This window comes from Motacilla alba, chromosome 15, assembly GCF_015832195.1.
Source record: "Motacilla alba alba isolate MOTALB_02 chromosome 15, Motacilla_alba_V1.0_pri, whole genome shotgun sequence".
Taxonomy (NCBI): domain Eukaryota; kingdom Metazoa; phylum Chordata; class Aves; order Passeriformes; family Motacillidae; genus Motacilla; species Motacilla alba.
Genome location: NC_052030.1, coordinates 5,285,657 through 5,312,762, shown reverse-complemented (window position 1 = coordinate 5,312,762; position 27,106 = coordinate 5,285,657). Strand labels below are relative to the sequence as shown.

At 54.8% G+C, this 27,106-nt stretch overlaps 1 gene segment (V, D, J or C); it reads right to left on the bottom strand.

The window, feature by feature from the left end:
- Window positions 1-942: 942 nt before the first annotated feature.
- LOC119707668 lies at window positions 943-25,973 on the bottom strand. The segment is given in 3 exon segments: window positions 943-1,434; window positions 2,969-3,007; window positions 25,711-25,973. Coding segments are annotated over 3 exon segments (606 nt in total).
- Window positions 25,974-27,106: the final 1,133 nt, after the last annotated feature.

The following is a 27,106-nucleotide window of genomic DNA, read 5'->3' as shown; positions in this document are numbered from 1 at the left end:
AAGATCAGGCTGAAAGGGGCTCTGAGGAACTTGATCTGTTTAATGTCCCTGTTCATTCCAGGGAGCTTGGACTGGATGACTTTTAAAGGTCCCTTCCAACCCAACCCCATTCTAGAGTTCTATGATTCTGCGTCCCCAGAAGTAACTTGCAGGGACATGTGGCAACCCAAAGCCTGGAGCAAGGCATTCCACTAGCACAGCCTGGGGAGGGGGATGTGCTGGGGCCATCCCCCCTTTCCCAAGAGGCTGGTGAGGGACACCTCCCCCAGAACTGCACATGATGTGTCCGGGTGCTGCCAGCCCCTGTCCCTGGAGTGGCTTCTGGCTGCCCTGATGGGGTGACAACAGCAGAGTGCTGGTGCTTTCAGCATAGCAATGGCTGTCAGCCCTTCCATGGGCAGGGCTGCAGGGAAACTTCCCCAGGGCTGTGCTGGGGATGGGGACAGGGCATGTGGCATGCAGGAGTCCCAGTTGTCGTGGCACAGGGTGTGATAGACACGCTGGTGTTTGCGTTTAACTGGCAGCTACACTGGGACACCCTGGGAAGCACAGGGGTGACAATGAAATGGGGACAGAGCCAGGCCTGGCAGCAAAGGGACATGGCTGGCTGTGCCTCCACCACAGGCCACATGTGCCTGCAAGGCAGCTGGCACCCAGAGGCACAGGAGCAACGGCCGAGGGTGGCAGAGCCAGGGCCCTGTGTTCAATGAGTGCACGGTGGCTTAGTGCAGGCTGTGCCCCAGGCTGCTCATTCCCTGTCTTGGTAGTGCCAGGGGGTTTCATTGAGGCCCCCAGGGTCGAGCAGAAGCTTCGCAGAGCCCCTGCAATATGAATGTGTGTGTGCACATAAGTGTTCCCATCCCACCCTCCCTCTGGTGCCACTGGGCTGATGCCAGGCCGCAAGTGGGGAGCGGGCGCATTGGAAGGACACAGAGACAGGGATGCTGAGCCAGCGCTAGTTCAGTGTCGGTGTTTATTTGTGTGACACTCACAGTGGGGGCACAGGAGCAGGGGATGGGCGGACATGGGCAGAGACATCTGCAGCTGGGGGAGCCGCTGTTCTCAGAAGTCGGGAGGAGGGAGGGAGCCAGCAAAGGGCCGGCGGGGTGGGTTAGAAGCACTCGGATCTGTTCACGGTCTTCTCCACGTTTCCAGCCACGTGCCTGACCTTGCACGAGACAGAATTGTAACTCTGCCACTTGGTGGCATCCATCGACAGGTAACTGCTGGCCATGTATTTGTCGTTGCTCTGCCGCTGGGCCTGGCTGGTCTCCACGCCAGTGGAGATGGTGTTGCCATCAGCCACCCATTCAACCGTCACACGGCCTGGGTAGAAGTCCTCCATCAGGCACACCAGGGTGGCTTTGCCCAGTGACTCCATCTCCTCAGAGGATGGCGCGAAGAGGTGGACGGTGGGAGCGACCTGGGGCTGGCCTGTGAGGGACGAGAGTGGAACGGGGTCAGAGAGGGCCCTGTCCCCCACCACAGCCCCGGCCTGCCCTGCTGGCACTACCCAGAAACTCCCCACTTTCCCCACAGCCAGGTTATCACTCAAAACTCATATGTATATCTGCATATACGTGTGTGTGCAATACACATACACTTCCATCTCATATATGCTTGTATATACGTTTCATATACACTATATGCACATATATGTGCATATATGTTTTACATATGATAGATATATGCAGCTAATATACATAACATACATAAAGTGTACAATATACATGCATATGAAGTCCATATCATATGAATAGATGTATAATTCTAAAAAATGCATTTAAAATGAATATTTATACATTTCCATGTCTCATATATATCTAAAATGGTTTATTATATATATATTTTATATATATAATAAGCCATTTTATATATGTATATAATGTATATATACATTATATACATATATAATTAAATCTTAATTTCTTTGCCATAAAGCCATTTCTTTCCTTTTGCAAGGCATTTTTTTTTTAAACCCAAAATTTCACAGACAAACCATCCTGTTTTCTGCCAAGTTCTGCTTTCAGACATTTTCTTGTCTCTGAAAAACTACCACTAAAGATCACCCAAAGGAAGATGGAAAAAAGATGTTTGGTCTTTCTGGTGTGGTTCTCCTTCCTCCTCCAATGTGCAGTGTTTCTATTTCTATCTTCACCCCTATTTCTATCTCTATCTCAATTTAAAAACTAGGATGACTCCATTAAATACTTTTTGATGAAGAAATGCCCAAAGAACATTTTTCTTGGTCTTAGCCCTGCATAATTTGGTTCAAATTGGGATTTTTCACCAAATTATTTTAAAAATTACAGACAAAGACAGACAAACGACATTTCCGGCAGCATTTTCAGCCCAATAATCTCCATTTTTGACATGTCTTACCTGGACAATGGGCTCTTTCAGATACCCCTGGAATCTTTTGTCTAAGATACCCCTGGAATCTTTTTTCTAAGATTCCAGGGACGTTTTAACACAAAGTCAGGATGACTGTGGCTGCTCACAGCCAAGGACAGGCTGTCCTTTCACAGCACCTGCACCCCTGGCCACAGGACTCCGCAGAAGAGCCCCTGTCCCTCACCAGGGGTGACAGGCTTAGTCCTCAGGACTAAGAGTTGAGGACTTAGATTTTAGAGTGACAAATTTCTTTGACAAAGACAAATATCACATTTTTTAGGGACCTAAACTTGAGTTTCCTTCCCCCTGAGACCTCAGACACATTTCCTGGACATATTTTAAGACTTTTTGATAAAGAAAATACGCCCCAATTCTCCGTGGTGCACACAGAGTCGTCAGAGTCTGCAGGGATGAGACAGAGCCCCCAAGGCCGGGCTTAGTGCCCGGCCCCAAACGGGCGGCAGACCCCAGCCTGGCGCCAAGTCCGAGAAAAAACCCCAAATTGCCAAAAATCGACAAAATGCCAAAATTCCGTGGTGGGAAAGAAAAGACCGAGGGGAAGTCGGCAACTCACCTTCGACGGTCAACATCGTCCCGGCCCCGAATACACCACACAGTGACACAGGGCCACACAAAAACCTCCTGCTTCATGGCAGAGCAGTCCTGGACCCCGTGGATGTGGGAGGGTGGAGAGGATGGTCTGGAAGTATCCCAATGGGTGCAGTGGAACGAAGAAAATGGAGTGGAGATGCCCTGATGGACACAGCAGCATGAAGATGTAGGCACAGCTGTACCTGTGGAGTTTTGGTCCTGGCTGAGCTCTCTCAGTGCAGCTCCCACCACCAGCAATGGAGCTAACAGCTGAAGGTCTCTGCAGGCAACTTATTTTTATTAATATTTGCCATAAAAATATAGAAAGGCAAGAGGTGGAGATGCCTACGTAGAGCTGAGATAGCCAAGAAAGGAGTGAGCCAGAAAGGGTTTCAGCTAAAACAAATTAACTTGAAATTTCCCTGTATAAGGCTCAGCTGCTTCTTTGGAAAGTGTTTTCCCAGTGTGGTGCCAATCCCACAGAACGGCAGATTTAGTGCTCAGCTTGGACCACTGAATGCCAACAGCAGCAATGTAAATTGAACCCACAGATTTTCAAATTATGTGGTTTGTCCAAGTAGTTATAGAAAGAGGCAGAGCCAGTGAACTTTCTGAGTCACAGGAAATCTATGAATAGTTCATTGTAAAACAGGGGAACTTCCTGAGTCACAGGAAATCTATAAATAGTTCATTGTAAAACAGGTAACTTCGAAGATTTTGTGGTTTGAGACACTTTCAGAGGTTTGCTTTGCCTCTGGGAAGGTTTAAGCTTTTGTGCAAAGTCTGACATGATCCAAAAAAGAAAAAACATCACTGAAATTGTCTATGCAAAGGATTTAGCTGAAGCCACTGCCCTCTATTGTGAATGATCATTTTCTGAGCATTTCTCAGGCTTCCATGGGGTTTTGGTTTCATTTTGTGGGATGACAAGAGTGGGACAATGCTCAGCTCTTCAGTCCGGCTCTCCTTGGAGAGAGGCACGAAGGAGGACAGAGGCTGTGCTGGATGCAGCAGGGTGCTGCTGAAGTAGCTTTTGGCATTGCCACCGGAGCAGGAGATCGCAAAAGTCTCTCCTAGGCCGGCTGACACCTTGGATGACTGACTGAGAGATGCTGCCTGGACCAGGGGATGTAGAGAGGGAGAGAGGGGGGAAGAGGGATGTCAGTCAGTGCCCCAGGACAGCCCTCTCTTGGGGGACAGGACATGGCTCCTGTGCCAAAAAGTCCTGATGGAACTGAGGGGTCACTGTCTCAGACAGAGCCCAGGGCCTGAGCTCAAGGCCAGGGCCCCATGAAGAGACCTGGCAGAGCAAGAGGATGTGGTTGGCAGCTGAATGAGGTGGTGGGGCTGAGGACAATGCCAGGCACTGCAGAGCCCCAGGGCCTCCTCGTGCACAGCATGAGGCAAGCAGGAAGCCATTCAGAGCCAGTGGTCATGGAGGGGGGACATGAAGCTGCATTAAGCCCACAGCCTGGCTCAGCCCTGAGAGAGAGGGCAGAGAAACTCTGTCTTTAACTCCTTTGTTTCCTATGCTCCCTGTGATGGTCCAGGGGCTCCTGGCACAGGTGGGCTGGGAAGCATCAGCAGGCCCTGGGCACCAGCCAGGGAGATTAGGAGAATATTGGCTCTGGAGCACAGGCAGGCACAGCAGGTTTTCCCAGCATTTCCTTATTGAGAATGTGGGCAAACACTGGGCAGGTTTCCTAGAGAGCTGATGGGATGATATCCCAGGCCTGCAAGTGTTATACAGGCACTTGGACAATGCCCTACATTTTTGTTGTCCCTGAAGTGGCCACACAGTTGGACTGTGTGATCATTGAAGGCCTCTTCCATCTGAAATGGTCTGTTCAGTTCTATCCTCTCTGCTCTCATCCACAAATGACAAGGAAAGGGCTGTAAGGCTGGAGCTGTGTCACTGGGAACAGTCACGTTCACCATAGGGCAGAAAAAGGCAGGGTTGTGCCAGGGACCTGCCCCACCAGACAGGGACAGCAGAGGCTCCTAACAGGCCCCTGCCATGGCAGGAAGACTTTGTATCCCTTTGCCGTTGCTCCATTTCACCATGGTAACACCATCACTGCCATTTTGGTAGCCACCACATTAACAGACAGCCTTGTCCTGGGCTTGGACCCCAGAGATGGTTACTGTGCTCATGGAGCCGGGCTGGCATCTGAAGAATCCCAAAGGGATGTCTGGGGTCCCAAGTCATTGTAGTAGATCCCAACGACAGGGCACAGCCAGGAAACTTAGGCTGGTACCGGTCACAGCTGCTGCCATCCCAGAGCAGATGACTTTGATGGTTTGTCCCACAATGCTGACACTGAGTAGAGCTGACAGAGCACTGCCTGGACCAGGGAACATGGAGAGAGAGAGGAGGGAGAAAAGAAGATGAGGGTCAGCCAGTGACCTGGAGCATGGCCCTTTCTGATCAAGGGAACAGTGAAAGGACAAATGTGCCTCCAGGCACACACATGGGATACCCTGGGCCATGGCAGCATTGCTGGGAGGTCATAACTTCCTCAAATGACAGAGGATGGGCAGAGTCTTGGGGCTCCAAGGGTAAGCTTGAGGCAGGAGGTTTTTGTACCACTTCCCCATTGCTCTGTGTCACTGTGCAGCAGTACTGCTGCTGTCATAGCTACCACAGAAATAGACAGCCTCGTCCTCGGCTTGGACCCCAGTGATGGTTAATGTGCCTGTGGAGCCGGACTTGGATCCGGAGAATCGCGAAGGGATGCCCGAGGGTCTCTTGTCATTGTAGTAGATCACAGTGACAGGGGCAGTGCCAGGGACCTTCTGCTGATACCAGCCATAGCTGTAGCTGCTACCAGAGCAGGTGATCCTGACCGTGTCGCCCACCTTGGCCGTCATCTCGGGTGGCTGAGTCAGCGCTGCCTGGACCAGGGAACCTGGAGAGGGAGAGAAGAGAGGGGAGAAGACAGGGGTCAGTCAGTGTCCCAGGAGCACAGGCCTGCCTGGGCAGCAGGATGGGGTCCTTGTGCCATGGCACCTGTGCTGTGGGCGAGCACCACGAAGAGAAGAGGGGCCCAGGCCATGGTTCAGTCCCACCAGCTCAGCGTCCCCAGAATGATGGGGCTGTGCCATGGACCCTGACTCCCTTTTAAGCCCCCGCCTGCCCAGGACACGTCCCCTTCATGCAAATCCGACCCTGCGGTCACGGCCAGATCCTGCCCGCGCCTCTCTCCGCACATCCCTCCCCACTCCACACCCAGCCCCACCACCCCAGATGCAGCAGGACTTGTCCCCAGACACAAAGCAGAGACACCCCCCGACTCTGAGCCTGAAACCCACCAGCATTGACCCCCCTCTCTCCACACCAGGCTGAGTGGCTGCAGTGCCTAAGGAGAAGGGAGAGCTGGGCACTGTGGCAAGGGCATACAGGAGTACCTGCAGCTCCCAGTGATGGGACTGGAACGATGCCAAACTCCACCATTCCACAACTCATTTTTGGAATTTCCCCCCCATGGGTGTTCCAGGCCTGTAAAGTACCCCCTTGCTCTCCTGCTTTTGGGCACTGGCTCTTCCTCTGACAGCTGAGATCCACCACTCAAGACTGAGACGTTCGCTCTTCCCAGGCATTTACACCTCAGAACAATGGGAGCGGGCCTGCACTGAGCCCCGGGGTCCAGCAGTGCCTCTCCATTAGCTGATCATGAGCCCAGTGTGCTGGTGCTCAGCAGCCAGAGCTGGGGCAGCTCCTGGTAAGTCCTGCTCCAACTCAGGGCACAGGGATCATGGCTGTCTTTGGCAGTCCCAACCCAGAAAAAGAGTGGCTGAATCACAGAAAATTCCCTCTCCCCCAGGACTCTCCCTGTCCCCGAATATGCTGTCCCCAGGGTGACCAGGGCACCAGGAGCCTGGCTAGCATGGGCAGGGCAGGGCTGCAGGGTTATCTCCTGGTGAGCAGCACGGAGGAGACCTGCTGGAGCACAGCATGTGTTCCACAGCAGGAACTGCCACAGAGGCACAGATGCTGCTCCATGTTGTGCCTGGGCAGCTGCAGGCAGCACCCGAGGGTGCCCCACTGGGGCAACAGTGGACCTGTGTCTCCCTTTTCCTTTGCTGGGAGTTACCATGGCCCTGATCACCACTGGTGTCCCAGCCAGAAGAGTGAGAGCCTCCTCCTGCTTCTCCTCCTCCTCTGCTTGGACTCAGCCATGGGTAATGTGGCCATGGAGTCCAAGTGCTACATGTCCCCTCCCAAAGTGCCAGGGATGGGCAGGGACCTGGGGCTGTAAGGGAGTGCCAGGCTGAGACACCAGGCACAGTCACATTCAGTGCAGGGCAGCAAGGGCAGGGCCATGGTGGGGGCCTGACCCCCCATCATGTAGGCACAGCAGAGACTCCCGACTGATATCTGCAATAGCAGGAGGTTCTTGCATCACTTCCCCAATTGCTGCACGCCACTGTGGAAGCATCATTGTTGCTGTCCTCACCACCACAGAAATAGACAGCCTCGTCCTCGGCTTGGACCCCAGTGATGGTTAACGTGTTCGAGGAGCCAGATGTGGATGCGGAGAATCGCGAAGGGATGCCCGAGGGTCTTTTGTTATCAGCATAGATCACAGTGACAGGGGCAGTGCCAGGGACCTTCTGCTGATACCAGCCATAAGCATTGTTGCTGTCCCTGCAGCAGATCAAGGTATTTTGCAGAGACATGGACACTGGGGATGGCTAAGCCAGAGCCATGTGAGAGCTGTGGGCTGTGGCAGAAGCTCTCCATGCCCAGCCAGAGCAACAAGGGATCCCATGTCTTGACAAATGCCCACATGCCCAACGCTGAGCTGCCAGGGTGGCTGCAATGCTGCCAGGCCTTGGGCAGGACTCAGATTGTGGAGCAGGTATGTGGCAAAGGTATTCTTGGGCAGCTCCACTGGCTGCAGCTCCTAGCATTGTCCCAGGCTCCTCTGACCCTCACATGAGTATTGGGCAGTGAGGATGAGCCCAGATCAGGGCTTCTGCAGCATCAGGGCCCAGCCATTGGGAACATAGTCATAGAATCATGGAGTGGTTTGAGTTGGAAGGGACATTAAATACCATCAACACTCCTGTCTTGGGCAGGGACACCTTTCACTAGATCAGGTTGCTGAAAGCCTCATCCAACCTTGCCTTGAACACTTTCAGGGATGGGTCATCTACAATTTCTCTGGGAAACCAGCTCCAGTGCCACATCATGCTCAGAGTCACAGGCCTGAGACCTGGAACACACAGGGAAGGGAATGGAAAAGTCCCAAAGCTGGTGAGGAGGTCATGCCTGGTGGAGTGGAATGAGGCACCAAACCTAGCCTTTTTGACACTCAAGATAGAGCTTGCCTGTGGGACAGTGTCACCATGAGATCAGCACTGCTGCTGTCAAAGCTACCACAGTAGTAGACAGCCTTGCCCTCAGCTTGAACACCAGTGACCCTCTGGAGCCAGACACAAAACCAGAGAATCGTGAAGGAATGTCCGCAGGTCTTATGTCATCCCAGTAGATCACAGTGACAGAGGCACTGCCAGGGACCTTCTGCTGGAACCAGCCATAGTCATTGTTGCTCCCAGAGCATACAGCCCAGACAGTTTGTCCCAAGTTGGCTGGCACCAAGGATGACTGACTTGACCAGGAAAGCCTGGAGAGGGAGAGGTGAAAGGCAATAAGATGGTGTGAGCCATTGCCCTGGGAGCACATCCCTGCCCAGGCAGTAAGATAGACCTCCTGTGCCCATGGTCCTCATGCCACAGTGGGACAAACAGCCTCAAGACAGAGAGGAGGATTAGAGACTCATGGACCTGGAAGGAGAGCTGGCAGCAGCAGAGCAGTAGAACATCACCCTCTGAGGGAAAGGGACCTGGTCATGGCTACAGAAACATGGGGGAATCAGGGCCCAGCCTGCCCCAGGGCAATGCAGGAGAAGCAGCTTCAGCAGCAGCAGCTGCAGCAGCTGCAGCAGCAGGAGGGAGCAGCCTGAAGCAAAAGGCAACAGGGCTGAGGATGAGGCAGGACCATTCCTATTATGGGGACAGGGGCAAGAGTCCTCTCCTGTGCCTTGTCATGCACATTCATGTCCTTAGGCAGGGCACAGGAACCTGCCTCAACTCCACTATCACAGCTTTGTTTGTTCATGAGAAAAAATGGCTGAAAAAGGTCTTCTCTTGCCACTGGGTTCTGTGTCTCATTTCCCCATTACTCACTGGATTCATCGCCCCCACCAGTACTGCTGCTGTCCCAGTTACCACAGAAATAGACAGCCTCATCCTCGGCTTGGACCCCAGTGATGGTTAATGTGCCCGTGGAGCTGGACTAGGATCTGAGGAATCATGAAGGGATGCCCGAGGGTCTGTTGTTGCTGCCATAGATCAGAGTGACACAGCCCAAGGCACCCCAACACAGAGGCAGCAGGAGGAGGACATTGTCATCTGTAGCAAGATGTGATGGGTTGGGGGACAAAGCCACACTGATCTTTGTAGGGACAAGGACAATGACCTTCAAACATGGTAGAGAACAAGAAAACCTCCAGTTCTGTGGGACAGCGAAAGAAGGACATTCATTGCCCTTGCTGTACAGAGGGGACAGGAACCTACCCCACAGCCAGACAAAAGGGAGGAGGGCTGAAATATTTTCTTTAGTTTTGGAGTCTGGAAATCCTTGGAATTCTCCCTTCCTACTTCTTGTTGTCACTATACACCATAGCCACCACTGCTGCTGTCATCACTACCACAGAAATAGACAGCCTCGTCCTCGGCTTGGACCCCAGTGATGGTTAACGTGGCTGTGGAGCCGGACTGGGATCCGGAGAATCGCGAAGGGATGCCCGAGGGTCTCTTGCTGTTTTCATAGATCACAGTGACAGGGGCAGTGCCAGGGACCTTCTGCTGATGCCAGCCATACCAGTTGCTGCTAGCCCCAGAGCAGGTGATCCTGACGGTGTCTCCTATGATGGCTGACAGTGAGGATGGCTACTCAGCGATGCTGCCTGGACCAGGAGGAGAGGAGAAAGAGGAGGAGAGGGGGTCAGTCAGTGTCCCAGGAGAACAGACCTGCCTGGGGAGCAGGTTTACAGGGAATGCCACAGTCCAAGGAGAATGAACCCAGACATAGTCACCAGCAGGAGGAGTAGAACCCAGGCCAAGGCATCTCAGCAGAGAGTCAGCTCTGGCAGATGAAGGTGGACACAGTTATCAGTAGCAAGGGGCAGTGAGGTGTGGAACACAGCTATACCATGAGTTTTGTAGGGACAAGGACAATGGTCCCCAGTCACAAAATTCTGTTCTCTGGGACAAAAAATGGTATTCATAGCTATGGTCATGCAGAGGAGACATAAACCTGCCCCAGTCTCACATCCACAACTGTGCTTGGCCATGAGAAGGACTGAAAATCAATGCTTTTAATTCCTCTGTCTTTGTCCCTTCACCAGCATAGCTGCTGCTGTCCTGGCCACCACAGAAATAGACAGCCTCGTCCTCGGCTTGGACCCCAGTGATGGTTAACGTGGCCGTGGAGCCGGATGCAGAACCGGAGAATCGCGAAGGGATGCCCGAGGGTCTGCTGCTATCCCGATAGATCACAGTGACAGGGGCAGTGCCAGGGACCTTCTGCTGGAACCAGCCATAGTAGCTGCTGCTACCCCCAGAGCAGGTGATCCTGACGGTGTCTCCCACCTTGGCTGACATCTCGTGTGGCTGCTGAGTCAGCGCTGCCTGGACCAGAGGACCTGGAGAGGGAGGGAAGAGAAGGCAGAAGAAGGAGATCAATCTGCGCCCCAGGAACACGGCTTTCCCAGAGCAGCAGGATGTGCCCTGCATACAGAAGCCCTATCCAGGCACAGTGAGTTTGGCCATGGTACCTGAGCTGCAGGTGAACACTGTGAGGAGGGGAGAGGCCCAGGCCATGGCGCAATCCCACCACCTCCATGTCCTCACCCTGGTTTGGGCTGTGTTCTGGTCCTTGTCTGGCTTTTAAGCCACCATATGTCTGGGCCATGGCTCCTCCATGAAATTAAGACTCCATTCACAAGGCAGGAACCTGCCAGTACATCTTTCCCCATCTCCCCCTCAGCTCCCTCATTGGCATACTTCCCATACCACATTTCAACTGCGAAGAAAAACTGCCAGATTTATGATGAGTTACACCTGACATGGTGATGGCCAAATGTCCAAATGGCAGAACAGGGTGTTGGTCCCACTAGGGATCCCTAAAGCCAAGAGCCTCTGGTGCACTATCAATCTGCAAAACAACTCCTGTAAACTGCAGTTCTCAAACCACAGTCATTCCTCAGAAAGAGCATCCCCCAGTATCCATGGTCAACAACAACCATCCTGCAGGGGACCTCAATCTTGACTAGCACTGCTGTCCCAGCCACCACAGAAATAGACAGCCTCGTCCTCGGCTTGGACCCCAGTGATGGTTAACGTGCCCCCAGAGCCGGAGAATCGCGAAGGGATGCCCGAGGGTCTCTTGTCATTGTCATAGATCACAGTGACAGGGCCACTGCCAGGGACCTTCTGCTGGTACCAGCCATAGCCATAGCTGCTGCTACCCCCAGAGCAGGAGATCCTGACAGACTTCCACGCTGGCTGGCAGCAAGGATGGCTGCTGACTCAGTGCTGCCTGGACCAGAGAATGTGGAAGAGAAGAGAAGAGAGGAGAGAACAGTGGAGCCAGTCAGTGTCCCAGGAGCAGAGACCCACCTGGACAAGGTTACAGGGAATACAACAGTCATGGACAGAACAGACAGGGACATGGTCATAAGCACATTCCAGGAGCAGAGCCCAGCCCATTGCAAACAGCTGCAAAAGAAGCAGCTTGGGCAGTATAGGAGCACATGGCCATCTGTAGCAAGAGGCTGTGGGGGACACAGCTACACCATGAGCTGCCAGGAGGGAGAAGGGCCAAAATCTTTCCTCTGCATTTTGAGTCTCTGTCACTTTCTGTTACTCATGGTCACCACACACCATAGCTGCTACTGCTGCTGTCATAGCCACCACAGAAATAGACAGCCTCGTCCTCGGCTTGGACCCCAGTGATGGTTAACGTGCCCGTGGAGCCGGACTTGGATCCGGAGAATCGCGAAGGGATGCCCGAGGGTCTCTTGTCATTGTAGTAGATCACAGTGACAGGGGCAGTGCCAAGGATCTTCTGCTGATGCCAGCTATAGCTGTAGCTGCTACCAGAGCAGGTGATCCTGACGGTGTCTCCCACCTTGGCCGATATCTGCTGAGTCACTGCTGCCTGGACCAGGGAACCTGGAGAGGGAGAGAAGAGAGGGGAGAAGACAGGGGTCAGTCAGTGTCCCAGGAGCACAGGCCTGCCTGGGCAGCAGGATGGGGTCCCTGTGCCCAAAGGCCCAGTGCAGGCACAGCAAGTCTGGCCATGGCACCTGCGCTGTGGGTGAGCACAAGGAGGAGGGGCCCAGGCTACGGTGTAACCTCACCAGCTCCATGTCCTCACAGTGATGGGGCTGTGCTGTGGGCCCTGATCCACTTTTAAGCTCCTGCCTACCCAGGCACAGGCTCTCCATGGATATGTAGCACCCAATGTTCCCTAGAGCTCCTGTCCCACTGCTCCCTCCACCCACTGCAGGCACCTCTGGCCCACCAAAAGGCAGTGGGTTTGGTCTGAGTTGCCTGCTCCTTCCTCACCATGACTGCTGAGCTCTCAGATCAGCCAGGGACCACCCTGAGCCTATTTCTGCCTGGTAGGACCATGGCCTTGCTGCACACATTCTGCTTCAGCTGAGGGTGCCACCCTGGGCCTCTCTGAACTGCCACAAGAGAAGTGCAGAGCAGAGAAATGGGGCTTTGAGAGGGAATGGGAACCACACCAAGACCAGGAGCTTCCAGGCTCAGCAACACTAAGGAGAATCACGGGCGCCCAGGGGCAGCCCCTCTGCCTCTTGCGCACAGCACGGCCCACGGCAGCCGCCAAAGGAGCCGGCGGGGCTGCTCTGAACCTCGCTGGCATCTGGCTGGCCACAGCCCCTTTGCCTCCTGCCTGCCCCGTGAGCCTCCTGCCTGTGCAGTGGAGCCACACTGACACCGTGTGGGGACAAGAAGGGCCTCAGGGACAGCACTGCAGGAATTGAGAGCAGAGCCTGCCACAGGACTCTGCCCTTGCTGCCTCTCACCCCTGCCACGGCTTCCACCAGGTCCAGAGATTCCTCCAGCCCTGGCCACAACCATCAGGGTTTCTCCATGGCACCGTGCCCATGGCAGCCTGTGCTCACAGGGGGAGAGCCTCTTACACAGACACAGGGTCCTTTGGCACAGCTGCTGTCGCCAGAGATGGGTGTGCATCAGCCCTGAACTGGCAGGGACCAGCACCACTGTCGATCTCCTGCTGCTATCATAGATCACAGTGACAGGGACTTCTGCTGGGACCAGGCATAGCCACTGCTGCTGATCTTGAAAGTCTCTCCCAGGCCGGCTGACACCTCGGATGGCTGACTCAGAGGTGCTGCTTGGACCAGGGAATGTAGAGAGGGGAGAAGAGGGATGTCAGTCAATGCCCCAGGACAGCCCTCTCTGACCTGCAGGACATGGCTCCTGTGCCAAAAAGTCCTGATGGAACTGAGGGGTCACTGTCTCAGACAGAGCCCAGGGCCTGAGCTCAAGGCCAGGGCCCCATGAAGAGACCTGGCAGAGCAAGAGGATGTGGTTGGCAGCAGAATGAGGTGGTGGGGCTGAGGACAATGCCAGGCACTGCAGAGCCCCAGGGCCTCCTCGTGCACAGTATGAGGCAAGCAGGAGGCCATTCAGTGCCAGTGGTCATGGAGGGGGGACATGAAGCTGCATTAAGCCCACAGCCCAGCTCAGCCCTGAGAGAGAGGGCAGAGAAACTCCATCTTTAACTTCTCTGTACCTCATTTCCATATCTCTCTTTATCACCATACCAGCTACCACTGCTGCTGTCCCAGCTACCACAGAAATAGACAGCCTCGTCCTCGGCTTGGACCCCAGTGATGGTTAATGTGGCTGTGGAGCCGGACTGGGATCTGGAGAATCGCGAAGGGATGCCCGAGGGTCTCTGGTTATTGCTGTAGATCACAGTGACAGGGCCACTGCCAGGGACCTTCTGCTGATGCCAGCCATAGCTGCCATAGCTAACCCCAGAGCAGGTGATCCTGACGGTGTCTCCCACATTGGCTGACATCGAGGATGGCTGAGTCACTGCTGCCTGGACCAGGGAACCTGGAGAAGGAGAAAAGAGAGGGGAGGAGAGGGGGTCAGTCAGTGTCCCAGGAGAACAGACCTGCCTGGGGAGCAGGTTTACAGGGAATGCCACAGTCAGAGGAGAATGAACCCAGACAGAGTCACCAGCAGGAGGAGTAGAACCCAGGCCAAGGCATCTCAGCAGAGAGTCAGCTCTGGCAGATGAAGGTGGAAATGGTTATCAGAAGCAAGGGGCAGTGAGGTGTGGAACACAGCTATACCATGAGTTTTGTAGGGACAAGGACAATGGTCCCCAGTCACAAAATTCTGTTCTCTGGGACAAAAAATGGTATTCATAGCTATGGTCATGCAGAGGAGACATAAACCTGCCCCAGTCTCACATCCACAACTGTGCTTGGCCATGAGAAGGACTGAAAATCAATGCTTTTAATTCCTCTGTCTTTGTCCCTTCACCAACATAGCTGCTGCTGTCCTGGCCACCACAGAAATAGACAGCCTCGTCCTCGGCTTGGACCCCAGTGATGGTTAACGTGGCCGTGGAGCCGGATGCGGAACCGGAGAATCGCGAAGGGATGCCCGAGGGTCTGCTGCTATCCTGATATATCACAGTGACAGGGGCAGTGCCAGGGACCTTCTGCTGGTACTTTTGGGATTCTTACTTCTGCAAGGTATCTTTTTGGATTGCCTTCAGAGCAGTTGATCTTCACAGTATCTCCCAATTTGTCTGACACCAAGGATGGCTGATTCAGTGATGGTGCCTGGACCAGGGAACCTGAAGAGGGAGAAAAGAGAGGGGAGAAGAAGAGCTCCGTTAGCATCCCAGGTACACAGACCTGCCTGGACAAGATTACAGGGAATCCTGCAGGCAGACATGGACATGGTCACAGACACATTTGAGAAGCAGAGCCCAGCCAATTGCTGAATGGCTGCACAGAAGCAGCTTTGGCAGCAAAGAAAGGCATGGCCATCAGTACCAAGAGGCTGTGGGGGACACAGCTACACCATCAGCTGCCAGGAGGGAGAAGGCCAAAGTTTTTCCCCTGTTTTTTGAGTCTCTGTCACTTTCTGTTACTCACTGCTACATCACACCATAGTTGCTGCTGCTGCTGCTGCCTTTGTAGCTCCCACAGAAATAGACAGCCTCGTCCTCGGCTTGGACCCCAGTGATGGTTAACGTGCCCGTGGAGCCGGACTTGGATCCGGAGAATCGCGAAGGGATGCCCGAGGGTCTGCTGCTATCCCAATAGATCACAGTGACAGGGCCACTGCCAGGGACCTTCTGCTGATACCAGGCATAGTCACTGCTGCTGCTACCCCCAGAGCAGGTGATCCTGACGGTGTCTCCCACTTTGGCTGACTGCGAGGATGGCTGAGTCAGCGCTGCCTGGACTGGGGAACCTGGAGAGGGGGGAGAGGGGAGAAGACAGGGGTCAGTCAGTGTCCCAGGAGCACAGATAGGCCTGGGCAGGGAAATGTAGCCCCTCTGCCCTCCAGGCACAATGACTCTGGCCATAGCACCTGAGCTGTGGGTGAGCACTGCAGAGGGGGAGTGGCCCAGGCTATGGTGCAATCCCACCAGTTCCACGACCTTACACTTATGTGGCTGTGCCATGGACCTTGACCAGGAGAGCTGCTGCTGTCCAAGGCACCACAGAAATAGACAGCCTCATCCTCGGCTTGGACCCCAGTGATGGTTAATGTGCCTGTGGCGCCAGATATGTATCCAGAGAACTGTGAAGGGATGCCCGAGGGTCTCTTATCATTAAGATAGATCATAGTGACAGGGGCAGTGCCGGGGACCTTCTGCTGGAACCAGCCATAGTTGTTGCTGCTACCAGAGCAGGCGATCTTCACGGCTGCACCCATGTTTAGTTGCACTGAGTATGGCTGACGTAGTGATTTTGCCAAGGCCAGGGAGGGGTAATACTAGAAGGGTCAGTTATTTCTCCTCAGGAGCACAGTCCCTGCCCAGGCTGTGTGACAGTCCCCTGTGGCCAGTGGTTCTGGTGCCACAGTGGGACAAACAGCCTCAAGACAGAGAGGAGGATTAGAGACTCATGGACCTGGAAGGAGAGCTGGCAGCAGCAGAGCAGTAGAACATCACCCTCTGAGGGAAAGGGACCTGGTCATGGCTACAGAAACATGGGGGAATCAGGGCCCAGCCTGCCCCAGGGCAATGCAGGAGAAGCAGCTTCAGCAGCAGCAGCTGCAGCAGCTGCAGCAGCAGGAGGGAGCAGCCTGAAGCAAAAGGCAACAGGGCTGAGGATGAGGCAGGACCATTCCTATTATGGGGACAGGGGCAAGAGTCCTCTCCTGTGCCTTGTCATGCACATTTCATGTCCTTAGGCAGGAACCTGCCTCAACTCCACTATCGCAGCTTTGTTCATGAGAAAAAATGGCTGAAAAAGGTCTTCTCTTGCCACTGGGTTCTGTGTCTCATTTCCCCATTACTCACTGGATTCATCACCCCCACCAGTACCGCTGCTGTCCTGGTTACCACAGAAATAGACAGCCTCGTCCTCGGCTTGGACCCCAGTGATGGTTAACGTGTTCGAGGAACCAGACCCAGATCCGGAGAATCGCGAAGGGATGCCCGAGGGTCTCTTGTCATTAGCATAGATCACAGTGACAGGGCCACTGCCAGGGACCTTCTGCTGGTACCAGCCAGCATAAGCATAGCTGCTGCTAAGCCCAGAGCAGGTGATCCTGACTGTTATCCAAGCTGTCTCCCACCTTGGCTGACACCTCAGGTGGCTGAGTCACTGCTGCTGCCTGGACCAGGGAACCTGGAGAGGGAAAGAAGAGAGGGGAGAAGACAGGGGTCAGTCAGTGTCCCAGGAGCACAGGCCTGCCTGGGCAGCAGGATGGGGTCCTTGTGCCCAAAGGCCCCATTCTGGCTCAGCAAGTCTGGCCATGGCACCTGAGCTGTGGTGAGCACTCCGAGGAGAGGAGGGGCCCAGGCCACAGTGTGATCCCACCAGCTCCATGTCCTCACACTGATGGGGCTGTGCTGTGGCACCCAGCACCCTCTTATGAGCCTGCCTACCCAGGCACAGGCCCTCCATAGAAATGTGTCCCCCAACATCTCCTGACAGCTTCTGTCCCACTGTTTCCTCTCTTTCTTGCTCACCAATGCAGCAAGATAACTCTAGGCCACCTGCTCCCTTAGGCACTCAGCTGGGAAAAACAGGTCAAGCACAGATGGTGTATTTTAGAAGCTGGCGTGCTTCAGGAGCCACAGGACTATGCTCAGCTGGATTGAGGTGTGTGGGCAAAGGCCCCTCAGTCCTAGCAAAGATCAGCTCTTCCAGCTACTCTCTTCCCTTACAGGGGCTTCTGTGCAGGGCTCTGCACCTGCAGCTGCCCCAGCCAAGCCCATGGTCCCCCACCAGGGCTGAGGTGCCACAAGACCCCCACTGCAGGCACTGCCCCAGCACCAGTGACTCTCCCCCTTGTCAGCAGCACCACAGGGAACAGAAGAGTTCTGCATCCTGAAGCCCCTGGAGCACAAGGGAAGTGCCCAGCCTGGCCAGCTCCACACACCTGCACAGACCTCTCCACACCACCCTTCCCAGACCTGCCTCTGCCTTTCCATGCTGCTCCTTTGGCTGTGGAGGCAGACAAGGAAAGTTGAAAAGGGATGCTCGAGGGTATGGTGTTGCTCTAGTGACAGGGGCACTGCCAGGGACCCTCTCCTGGACCAGCCAGAATAAATCTAGCTACCTCTAAGCCCAGAGCAACTGATCTTTGTGGTTTCTCTAAGATTAGCTGAAAGCAAGGCTGGCAGACTTAGCAATACTGCCTGGACCTGGGGAGCTGGAGAAGGAGACAGGAAAAGAGAGGTTCAGAAATGCAGGCTGCTCTACCCGGATGCTTGACACTGGAATGTAGGGAATCCTCACAGAACCATGGCAGGTTTTGTGTCACATCAACAATCCGCTGTAAAACTGTAGCAGCATCACTGCTGCCGTCATAATTACCACAGAAATAGACAGCCTCGTCCTCGGCTTGGACCCCAGTGATGGTTAACGTGTTCGAGGAACCAGACCCGGATCCGGAGAATCGCGAAGGGATGCCCGAGGGTCTCTTGTCATTGTCATTGATCAGAGTGACAGGGCCACTGCCAGGGACCTTCTGTTGATACCAGCCATACCAGCTGCTGCTACCCCCAGAGCAGGTGATCCTGACAGTCTCTCACATGTTTGCTGACATCAAGAATGGCTGATACCGAGGATGGCTGAGTCACTGCTGCTGCCTGGACCAGGGAACCTGGAGAGGGAGAGGAGAGAGGGGAGAAGGACGGGGGCCAGTCAGTGTCCCAGGAGCACAGGCTTGCCCAGATAAGGTTATGGGGAATGCAACAGTCAAAGGAAAAGAGCCATGGAAAATGGCCACAGGCACAACTGGGGATCAGAGCTCAGCTCCAGGTCTCTCAGCAGAGAGGCAGCAGTAGGATGACATGGTCATTATTGTGAGTCTTAGTGGAGTAGGAGACAAAGACATTAGTTTTGTAGGGGGCAGAACAATGATCCCCAGTCCCAAAGGTACCTTCTACTCTTTAGGACACAAAATGGGCAAAATGAAGAGCTATGGTAGTGCAGAGGAGACAAAAACCTGCCCCAGTCCCGCATCCACAACTCTGCTTGGTTATGAGAATGACAGAAAATCTCCATTCTTACTTCTTCTGTACATCACTTGAAAATCTCTTTGTCACTATAACCAGCACCACTGCTGTCCTGGCCACCACAGAAATAGACAGCCTCGTCCTCGGCTTGGACCCCAGTGATGGTTAACGTGCCCGTGGAGTCGGACTTGGACCCAGAGAATCACGAAGGAATGCCTGAGGGTCTCTTGTCATTCTGGTAGATCACAGTGACAGGGGCAGTGCCAGGGACCTTCTGCTGGAACCAGCCATAGTTGCTGTAGCTACTCCCAGAGCAGGTGATGTTGATGGTCTCTCCCATAGTGGCTGACACCGAGGATGGCTGACTCAGTGATGGTGCCTGGACCAGGGAACCTGGAGAGGGAGAGGACAAAGGGGAGGAGAGGGGATGAGTCAGTGACCTGGGAGCACAGATGTCTCCAGGCAGTGGGACAATGATTGGAGCCCCGTGCTCAAAGTCCCCAGCTGGTCACACTGAGTCTGGCCAGGATATCTGCACCAGGGATGAATAATGTGGCGAGGAGGGGGACAAGGTCAGGCAGGTGCCAGCTGCTCAGATCTCACAGGATGGGGATGGGTTCAGGCTCCTTGCTGTTGTGGGGTCATAGTGGGATGTTGTCCTTGGCCAGGGGCTTTCCTGAGGGCCAGAGGTGCTTGGGGGCTCCTGTGCAGGCTGAAAGTGAGCCCAGTGGGCTGGCACTGAGTACACACAGCCAATGCAGCCTTAGCCCAGCAGCTCTTCTTGAACACAACCCTGACCAGCCCCGATCTGCCCTGGCAGCCTCATGCATGATCCCAGAGCTCCAGCACCCATGGGAAATATCCCTTCCTAGGCTTTGAAGGTAAAGCTTTGGCCCAGCTCCCTGGCACTCGGTGCTGGGGCCACAAGGATGTGGATCCACCCCCTTGGATGATGTTGGGGGGATCCTGGCACAGCTGGGCAGGGAGGCATCCAGCAGGGCCCTTGGCACCAACTGAGGAGCACAGGGAGTCCTTAGCGCTGGCACAGTATGCAGGGACAGGGCTGCAAGGAGATCATCCCTTCCTCAAATGACAGGAGAAGGGCACAGTCATAAGACTCCTCAGAGACAGCTGAGGCGGGAGGGTTTTGTATCACTTCCCCATTGTTCAGTGTCACAGTTCAGCATCACTGCTGCTGTCCCTGCCACCACAGAAATAGACAGCCTCGTCCTCGGCTTGGACCCCAGTGATGGTTAACGTGGCCGTCGAGCCGGACAAGGATCCGGAGAATCGTGAAGGGATGCCCGAGGGTCTGCTGTTGCTGTTGTAGATCACAGTGACAGGGGCAGTGCCAGGGACCTTCTGTTGATACCAGCCAGCATAGCTCCTGCTGTTAACCCCAGAGCAGGTGATCCTGACGGTGTCTCCTATGATGGCTGACAGTGAGGATGGCTGCTGAGTCATCACTGCCTGGACTAGGGAACCTGGAGAGGGATAGAAGAGAGAAGACAGGGGTTAGGCCCTGCTCAGGCACAGCAAGTCTGGCCATGGCACCTGAGCTGTGGGCAAGCACTGTGAGGAGAAGGGCCCAGGCCACAGTGTGATCCCACCAGCTCCATGTCCTCACAGGGATAGGGCTGTGCTATGGGCCTTGACCCGCTTTTAAGCTCTGACCTACCCAGGCACAGGCTCTCCATGGATATGTGATGCCCAGTGTCCACTAGAGGTCCTGTCCTAGAGCCACCCCCTCAGGCTGCAGGCACCAAAGATCTCTCTGGGTTGCCTGCTCCTTCCCCAGTATGGCTGATGCACTCTCAGATCCACTGGGGACCACCCTGAGCCTGTTCCTGCCCAGTAGGACCATGACCTCTGTGCACTGGGAGTTCTGTGCACACAGCAGGGGACAGCACCAACTGGCCATGCGGACACATCCACCTGCCCTGGAGCACCCAAGGCTGGTTGGTGCCTCCTGCTCCCAAGGGCACTGTGCTCCCTGGGTGCTAATCAGCAGCAGGGGCAGAGCAGCTGGGAAAACCACATCCTGCTTCAACTGAGGGTGCTACCCTGGGCCTCTCTGAATTGCCACAAGAGAAGTGCAGAGCAGAGAAATGGGGCTTTGAGAGGGAATGGGAACCACACCAAGACCAGGGGCTTCCAGGCTCAACAACACTAAGGAGAATCACGGGCGCCCAGGGGCAGCCCCTCTGCCTCTTGCGCACAGCACGGCCCACGGCAGCCGCCAAAGGAGCCGGCGGGGCTGCTCTGAACCTCGCTGGCATCTGGCTGGCCACAGCCCCTTTGCCTCTTGCCTGCCCCGTGAGCCTCCTGCCTGTGCAGTGGAGCCACACTGACACCGTGTGGGGACAAGAAGGGCCTCAGGGACAGCACTGCAGGAACTGAGAGCAGAGCCTGCCACAGGACTCTGCCCTTGCTGCCTCTCACCCCTGCCACGGCTTCCACCAGGTCCAGAGATTCCTCCAGCCCTGGCCACAACCATCAGGGTTTCTCCATGGCACCGTGCCCATGGCAGTCTGTGCTCACAGGGGGAGAGCCTCTCACACAGACACAGGGTCCTTTGGCACAGCTGCTGTCGCCAGAGATGGGTGTGCATCAGCCCTGAACTGGCAGGAACTGGCAGGTTACCAGAATGTCCAGTGATCATGACAGGGATTGTCCCAGCTCTTGTGAACAACCATAGGACAGGACATTTTGAGGGCAGGGACTAGAAGCCCCACTACAGATCTTTACTTCCAGGAGCCATGTCATTTCAATGTCCTCCAGCACCACTGAAGGTCTCCTCGAGCCATCATAGATCACAAGGACACCATCAGAGGCCTTCTGCTGGAACCAGGCACAGCCACTGCTATCTCTGGACCAGGAGGTCTGGATGGTTTCTCCCAGACTGGCTGACACTGAGGATGGCTGACTCAGAGATGCTGCCTGGGCCAGGGACTGTGGAGAAGGACAAGAGAGGGGAGTAGTAGGGTTTCACCCAGTGTTCCAGGAACATCTCCTGGGCGGGGGGTGGGGAATACCACACTCAAAGGAGAATGGGTGCAACCACAGCCACTAGTGAATCTGGGGAGCAGAGCCAAGCCAAATGTACCCCAAGGCATCCCAGCACAGAGGCACCTCTGGCAATAGCAGGAGAATGTGGTCATCAGTAGCAAGAGGCAGTGGGATGGGGGAAAGAGCCACACCATGAGTATTGTAGGCACCAGGACAGTGATCCCCAGCCCCAAGTTTGCTTCCAGTTCGCGCAAGGACACAAAAGGGGGGACATTTGTAGCCATGGTCATGCAGAGGAGACAAAAACCTGCCCCAGCCTCATATTCATCACTCTGCTTTGCAATAAGAAGAACAGAAAAATGGCATTTTTATTTCCTCTGTACATCCTTTGAAAATCTGTCATTTTCGTTGCACCAACATAGCTGCTGTCTATGCTACCACAGAAATAGACAGCCTTGTCCTCGGCTTGGACCCCAGTGATGGTTAACGTGCCCCCAGAGCCGGAGAATCACGAAGGGCTGTCCAAGGCCTCTTGTCATTGTTGTAGATCACAGTGACAGGGCCACTGCCAGGGACTTTCTGCTGGTACCAGCCATAGTAGCTGTTGCTGCTACCAGAGCAGGTGATCCTGACGGTGTCTCCCACCTTGGCTGACATCTCGGGTGGCTGAGTCACTGCTGCCTGGACCAGGGAACCTGGAGAGGGAGAGAAGAGAGGGGAGAAGACAGGGGTCAGGGAGTGTCCCAGGTGCACAAACCTGCGTGGCAGCAGGATGGAGACCCTGTGCCCAAAGGCCTCAAAGATACCATGAAATGGCCTAGAGACACACACAGAACACAGAGCATGAGGGTGCCTCCACCGAGCTGACCAGCATTGCTGCCACCATTGCTACCACAGAAATAGACTGTCTCGTCCTTGGCTTGGACTCCAGTGATGATTAAGGTGTTTTTGGAGCTGGATGTGGATTCAGAGAATCGTGAAGGGATGCCCGAGGGTCTCTTGTTGTCATTATAGATCACAGTGACAGGGGCACTGCCAAGAATCTTCTGCTGGAACCAGCCAAAGCCTAAAATGCTGCTAACCCCAGTGCAGGTGGTCCTGACCATGTCTGCCACTTTGGCTGACATCTCAGGTGGCTGCCTCAGTGCTGGAGAGGGGAAAAGGGGGGAGTCAGTCAGCATTCAAGGAGCACAGACTGGGCAGCAGGGTGGTGCCCCTGTGCCCAAAGGCCCCAAGATGTAATGGAGGGGCCCAGAGCTGCTGACAGAATACAAGGCATGAAGGTTCTGCAGGGAGAAATGGCAGTAGCAAGAGGAAAGAGAATGCTGGAGTTGGTGTCTCCACGGAGCTGACCACCACTGCTGCCGTCATGGTTACCACAGAAATAGACAGCCTCGTCCTCAGCTTGGGCCCCAGTGATGGTTAATGTGTTCGAGGTACCAGACTGGGATCAGTAGAATTGCGAAGGGATGCCTGAGGGTCTCTTGTCATTCCAGTAGATCACAGTGACAGGGCCACTGCCAGGGACCTTCTGCTGATGCCAGCCATAGCTGCCGCTACTCCCGGAGCAGGTGATCCTGATGGTGTCTCTCGCATTGGCTGATACCGAGGATGGCTGAGTCACTGCTGCTGCCTGGACCAGGGAACCTGGAGAGGGAGAGGAGAGAGGGGAGAAGGACGGGGGCCAGTCAGTGTCCCAGGAGCACAGGCTTGCCCAGATAAGGTTATGGGGAATGCAACAGTCAAAGGAAAAGAGCCATGGAAAATGGCCACAGGCACAACTGGGGATCAGAGCTCAGCTCCAGGTCTCTCAGCAGAGAGGCAGCAGTAGGATGACATGGTCATTATTGTGAGTCTTAGTGGAGTAGGAGACAAAGACATTAGTTTTGTAGGGGGCAGAACAATGATCCCCAGTCCCAAAGGTACCTTCTACTCTTTAGGACACAAAATGGGCAAAATGAAGAGCTATGGTAGTGCAGAGGAGACAAAAACCTGCCCCAGTCCCGCATCCACAACTCTGCTTGGTTATGAGAATGACAGAAAATCTCCATTCTTACTTCTTCTGTACATCACTTGAAAATCTCTTTGTCACTATAACCAGCACCACTGCTGTCCTGGCCACCACAGAAATAGACAGCCTCGTCCTCGGCTTGGACCCCAGTGATGGTTAACGTGCCCGTGGAGTCGGACTTGGACCCAGAAAATCACAAAGGAATGCCTGAGGGTCTCTTGTCATTCTGGTAGATCACAGTGACAGGGGCAGTGCCAGGGACCTTCTGCTGGAACCAGCCATAGTTGCTGTAGCTACTCCCAGAGCAGGTGATGTTGATGGTCTCTCCCATAGTGGCTGACACCGAGGATGGCTGACTCAGTGATGGTGCCTGGACCAGGGAACCTGGAGAGGGAGAGGACAAAGGGGAGGAGAGGGGATGAGTCAGTGACCTGGGAGCACAGATGTCTCCAGGCAGTGGGACAATGATTGGAGCCCCGTGCTCAAAGTCCCCAGCTGGTCACACTGAGTCTGGCCAGGATATCTGCACCAGGGATGAATAATGTGGCGAGGAGGGGGACAAGGTCAGGCAGGTGCCAGCTGCTCAGATCTCACAGGATGGGGATGGGTTCAGGCTCCTTGCTGTTGTGGGGTCATAGTGGGATGTTGTCCTTGGCCAGGGGCTTTCCTGAGGGCCAGAGGTGCTTGGGGGCTCCTGTGCAGGCTGAAAGTGAGCCCAGTGGGCTGGCACTGAGTACACACAGCCAATGCAGCCTTAGCCCAGCAGCTCTTCTTGAACACAACCCTGACCAGCCCCGATCTGCCCTGGTAGCCTCATGCATGATCCCAGAGCTCCAGCACCCATGGGAAATATCCCTTCCTAGGCTTTGAAGGTAAAGCTTTGGCCCAGCTCCCTGGCACTCGGTGCTGGGGCCACAAGGATGTGGATCCACCCCCTTGGATGATGTTGGGGGGATCCTGGCACAGCTGGGCAGGGAGGCATCCAGCAGGACCCTTGGCACCAACTGAGGAGCACAGGGAGTCCTTAGCGCTGGCACAGTATGCAGGGACAGGGCTGCAAGGAGATCATCCCTTCCTCAAATGACAGGAGAAGGGCACAGTCATAGGACTCCTCAGAGACAGCTGAGGCGGGAGGGTTTTGTATCACTTCCCCATTTTTCAGTGTCACTGTGCAGCATCACTGCTGCTGTCAGCACCACCACAGAAATAGACAGCCTCGTCCTCGGCTTGGACCCCAGTGATGGTTAACGTGCCCGTGGAGCCGGACTGGGATCCGGAGAATCGCGAAGGGATGCCCGAGGGTCTGCTGTTGCTGTTGTAGATCACAGTGACGGGGCAGTGCCAGGGACCTTCTGCTGATACCAGCCATACCAGTTGCCGCTGCTGCAAGAGGTGGTGATCCTGATGGTGTCTCCCATGATGTCTGACACCGAGGATGATTCACAACTGTTGCCTGGACGAGGGAATGTGGAGAGGGAGATGGTAGAGGAGGATCAGCCAGTCTCCCAGGAGCACAGGCCTTTCTGGACAAGGCTACAGGGAATGCAACAGTCAAGGACAGAATAGACAGAGACAAGGTCACAGGCACATTTGAGGAGCCCATTGAAGAATGGCTGCACAGAAGTTCTTGCAGCACAGGAGGAGATGGTAATCAGTATCAAGAAGCTGTGGGGGACACAGCTACACCATGATATTTGTAGGGAACAGGACAATGGGTCCCGGCTGCACAGTAACTTCCTGATCTCCGCAACACCAAAGAGAGGACATTCTGTGCTGTGGCCATGCAGAAGGGACAGGAATATGCCTCATCTGCCTGTCTAGCCAAGATGGAGAAGGACCAAAATTTTTCCTCTGGTTTTGGAATCTGTCTGACTTCCTGGTACTCATTGTCGCAATACACTATAGCTGCCACTGCTGCTGTCAGCATTACCACAGAAATAGACAGCCTCGTCCTCAGCTTGGACCCCAGTGATGGTTAACGTGTTCGTGGAGCCAGACAAGGATCCGGAGAATCGCGAAGGGATGCCCGAGGGTCTTTTGTCATCAGCATAGATCACAGTGACAGGGCCACTGCCAGGGACCTTCTGCTGGTACCAGCCAGCATAAGCATAGCTGCTGCTAAGCCCAGAGCAGGTGATCCTGACAGTGTCTCCCATCTCTCTCACTTGGCTGACAGTGAGGATGGCTGCTGAGTCAGCACTGCCTGGACCAGGGAACCTGGAGAGGGAAAGAAGAGAGGGGAGAAGACAGGGGTCAGTCAGTGTCCCAGGAGCACAGGCCTGCCTGGGCAGCAGGATGGGGTCCTTGTGCCCAAAGGCCCCATTCTGGCTCAGCAAGTCTGGCCATGGCACCTGTGGTGTGGTGAGCACTGCGAGGAGAGGAGGGGCCCAGGCCACAGTGTGATCCCACCAGCTCCATGTCCTCACACTGATGGGGCTGTGCTGTGGCACCCAGCACCCTCTTATGTGCCTGCCTACCCGACACAGGCCCTCCATAGAAATGTGTCCCCCAACATCTCCTGACAGCTTCTGTCCCACTGCTTCCTCTCTTTCTTGCCCACCAATGCAGCAAGATAACTCTAGGCCACCTGCTCCCTTAGGCACTCAGCTGGGAAAAACAGGTCCTGCTCCAAGCCAGGACACCAGAAGCCGATGTGCTTCAGGAGCCACAGGACTATGTTCAGCTGGATTGAGGTGTGTGGGCAAAGGCCCCTCAACCTTAGCCAAGTTCTATGTTAAGGGGTAGCAGGAACATTTTCTACCCTACCTTGCTAATGTATCCTCTGCTGCCACCTTCACCAAGCCTGAGACCCTGGTGTCACCCACCCACAGCACATCCCCTGAGGCAGCTCAGCTTTTGCAGCCACTCTCTTCTCATGCAGGAGCTTCTGTGCAGGGCTCTGCACCTGCAGCTGGCCCAGCCAAGCCCACGGCCCCCCACCAGGGCTGAGGTGCCACAAGACCCCCACTGCAGGCACTGCCCCAGCACCAGTGACTCTCCCCCTTGTCAGCAGCACCACAGGGAACAGAAAGGCTCTGCATCCTGAAGCCCCTGGAGCACAAGTGCAAGTGCCCAGCCTGGCCAGCTCCACACACCTGTTTAATGATGTCCTTGTGCATGAAGTAATTAGAACATCAGAACATGATGCAAGCCCTCCTTTGAGGTCAGCTGTCTTGCATGAACTCAGCTAAAGTCATGATGCTTTTGATTTGCTGTTGGTCATACTTGACATACTCTGGAATTGAGGCCTGATCAGAATGACTACAATAGCTTTGGTTCTCCCACAGTAGCTCCTAGCTCTCTAAAGC